The sequence below is a fragment of the Oxyura jamaicensis genome, unplaced genomic scaffold (genome assembly GCF_011077185.1).
Source record: "Oxyura jamaicensis isolate SHBP4307 breed ruddy duck unplaced genomic scaffold, BPBGC_Ojam_1.0 oxyUn_random_OJ69348, whole genome shotgun sequence".
Lineage (NCBI taxonomy): Eukaryota > Metazoa > Chordata > Aves > Anseriformes > Anatidae > Oxyura > Oxyura jamaicensis.
In genome coordinates this window covers 1-1,441 of record NW_023309336.1, presented here as the reverse complement: position 1 = coordinate 1,441, position 1,441 = coordinate 1, and the positions used below count along the sequence as shown (strand labels likewise).

Here is a 1,441-nt window from a genome sequence, read left to right as displayed (position 1 = left end):
CCCCCCCCGGCCCCCCCAGCCCCCCCGGCCCACCTTGCCGAAGGGCATGAGGTAGTGCTCGAGGTGGGGGCCCTGCAGCGGCTCGGGGCGCTGGCTGTCATCGGCCACCACGATGGTGACGGCGGGGTAGAAGCGGCGGATGCTGGCGATGAGCGCCCGCAGCTTGTCGTAGCGCAGGAACGTCTTGGTGGCCACAGTGACCAGAGCCGTGATGTTGTACCCTATTTTTTTTTGGGGGGGGGGCTGCATCAAGCCGGGCACCGCGGGGACACCCCCAGGTGGCCGCGGTCCCCTCGCTCACCTCCGTCCCCGTCCCCCGGGGGTCCCGGGCTGTAGAGGCGAGGGGTGGGCGGGTGGCGGATGCGGATGGCGAAGGCGGCCTCGTGTCCGTCGGTGGAGAACTGCACTGGAGAGCAAAGGGGGGCTGGGGGGGCCTGGGGGGGGGGGGGGGGGGGGGGGGGGGGGCCCCGTGCCCCCCCCCCCCCCCCCCCCCCCGGACCCCTGCTGTGGGGGCTCGGTGTCAGCGGGGCCCCGAGCCTGGCTGCTGCGATGGCCCCAGGGCCAGGGAGCGTCCGTAGGGCTCAGCAATGTCACCCCCAGGGCTGGAACCCAGGTCCCCTCGGTGTCACCCCGTGGGACCCGCACCCACCCAGGTCCTGTCGGTGTCACCCCGTGGGACCCGCACCCACCCAGGTCCCACCGGTGTCAGCCCAGGGCCACCACCCCCTGGATGCCACTGATGTCACCCCCAGGGTCAGCACCACCCAGGTGCCGTTGGTGTCACCCCTGGGGACCCGCACCCACCCAGCTCCCCCCGATGTCACCCCATGGCCACCACCCCTGGGTCCCATCGATGTCACCCCATGGCCAGAACCCCCCCAGGTCACCCCCCCAGGGCCACCCCCCAGGTCCCACCGGTGTCACCCCATGGCCACCACCCCTGGGTCCCCCCGATGTCACCCCTGGGGACCCGCCGCCCCCCCCGCTCCCCCCGATGTCACCCCAGTGCCGCCACCCCTGGGGTGCCCCCGCCGCCCCCCCGGCCCCCCCGCACCGATGTCGGCGGTGTCGGGGTGGAACAGGGTGTTGGTGTAGGTGACGAACTGCAGCTGCCGGTTGAGGTGGTCGAGGTGGGGGGAGGACAACGAGAGCCGGGCCTCGCCCTCCCCCCGCAGCGCCACCCCCTCCACCTCGGCCGCCACCGCCAGCGTGCCCATGGTGGCCGTCAGGTTCACCTGGGGGGGGGACAGTGATGGGGGGGGGACCTGGTGATGTTGGGGGGGACACACGGGGCACCGCCACGCCCCCCCCGAGACCCGCGCTGCCCGCCAAATGCACCCCCGCCCTGTCGCCCCCTCTCCTGGAGCGCCCCCATCCCACCCCCCAGCCCCCCCACAAGCAGCCCCAGCCCCCTGTGCCCCCCCCACTCCCCCAGCCCCCC

General features: G+C 74.5%; 1 protein-coding gene across 1 annotated transcript; it reads right to left on the bottom strand.

Annotated features, from left to right (window-relative positions):
- Window positions 1-20: 20 nt before the first annotated feature.
- LOC118159285 (beta-1,4 N-acetylgalactosaminyltransferase 1-like) lies at window positions 21-1,241 on the bottom strand (the record flags this gene model as incomplete). Its single annotated transcript, XM_035313890.1, has 3 exons — window positions 1,055-1,241; window positions 302-406; window positions 21-221 (listed from the first exon to the last, which is right to left on the bottom strand). Coding segments are annotated over exons 1-3 (469 nt in total), but the record flags the coding sequence as incomplete, so codon positions are not given.
- Window positions 1,242-1,441: the final 200 nt, after the last annotated feature.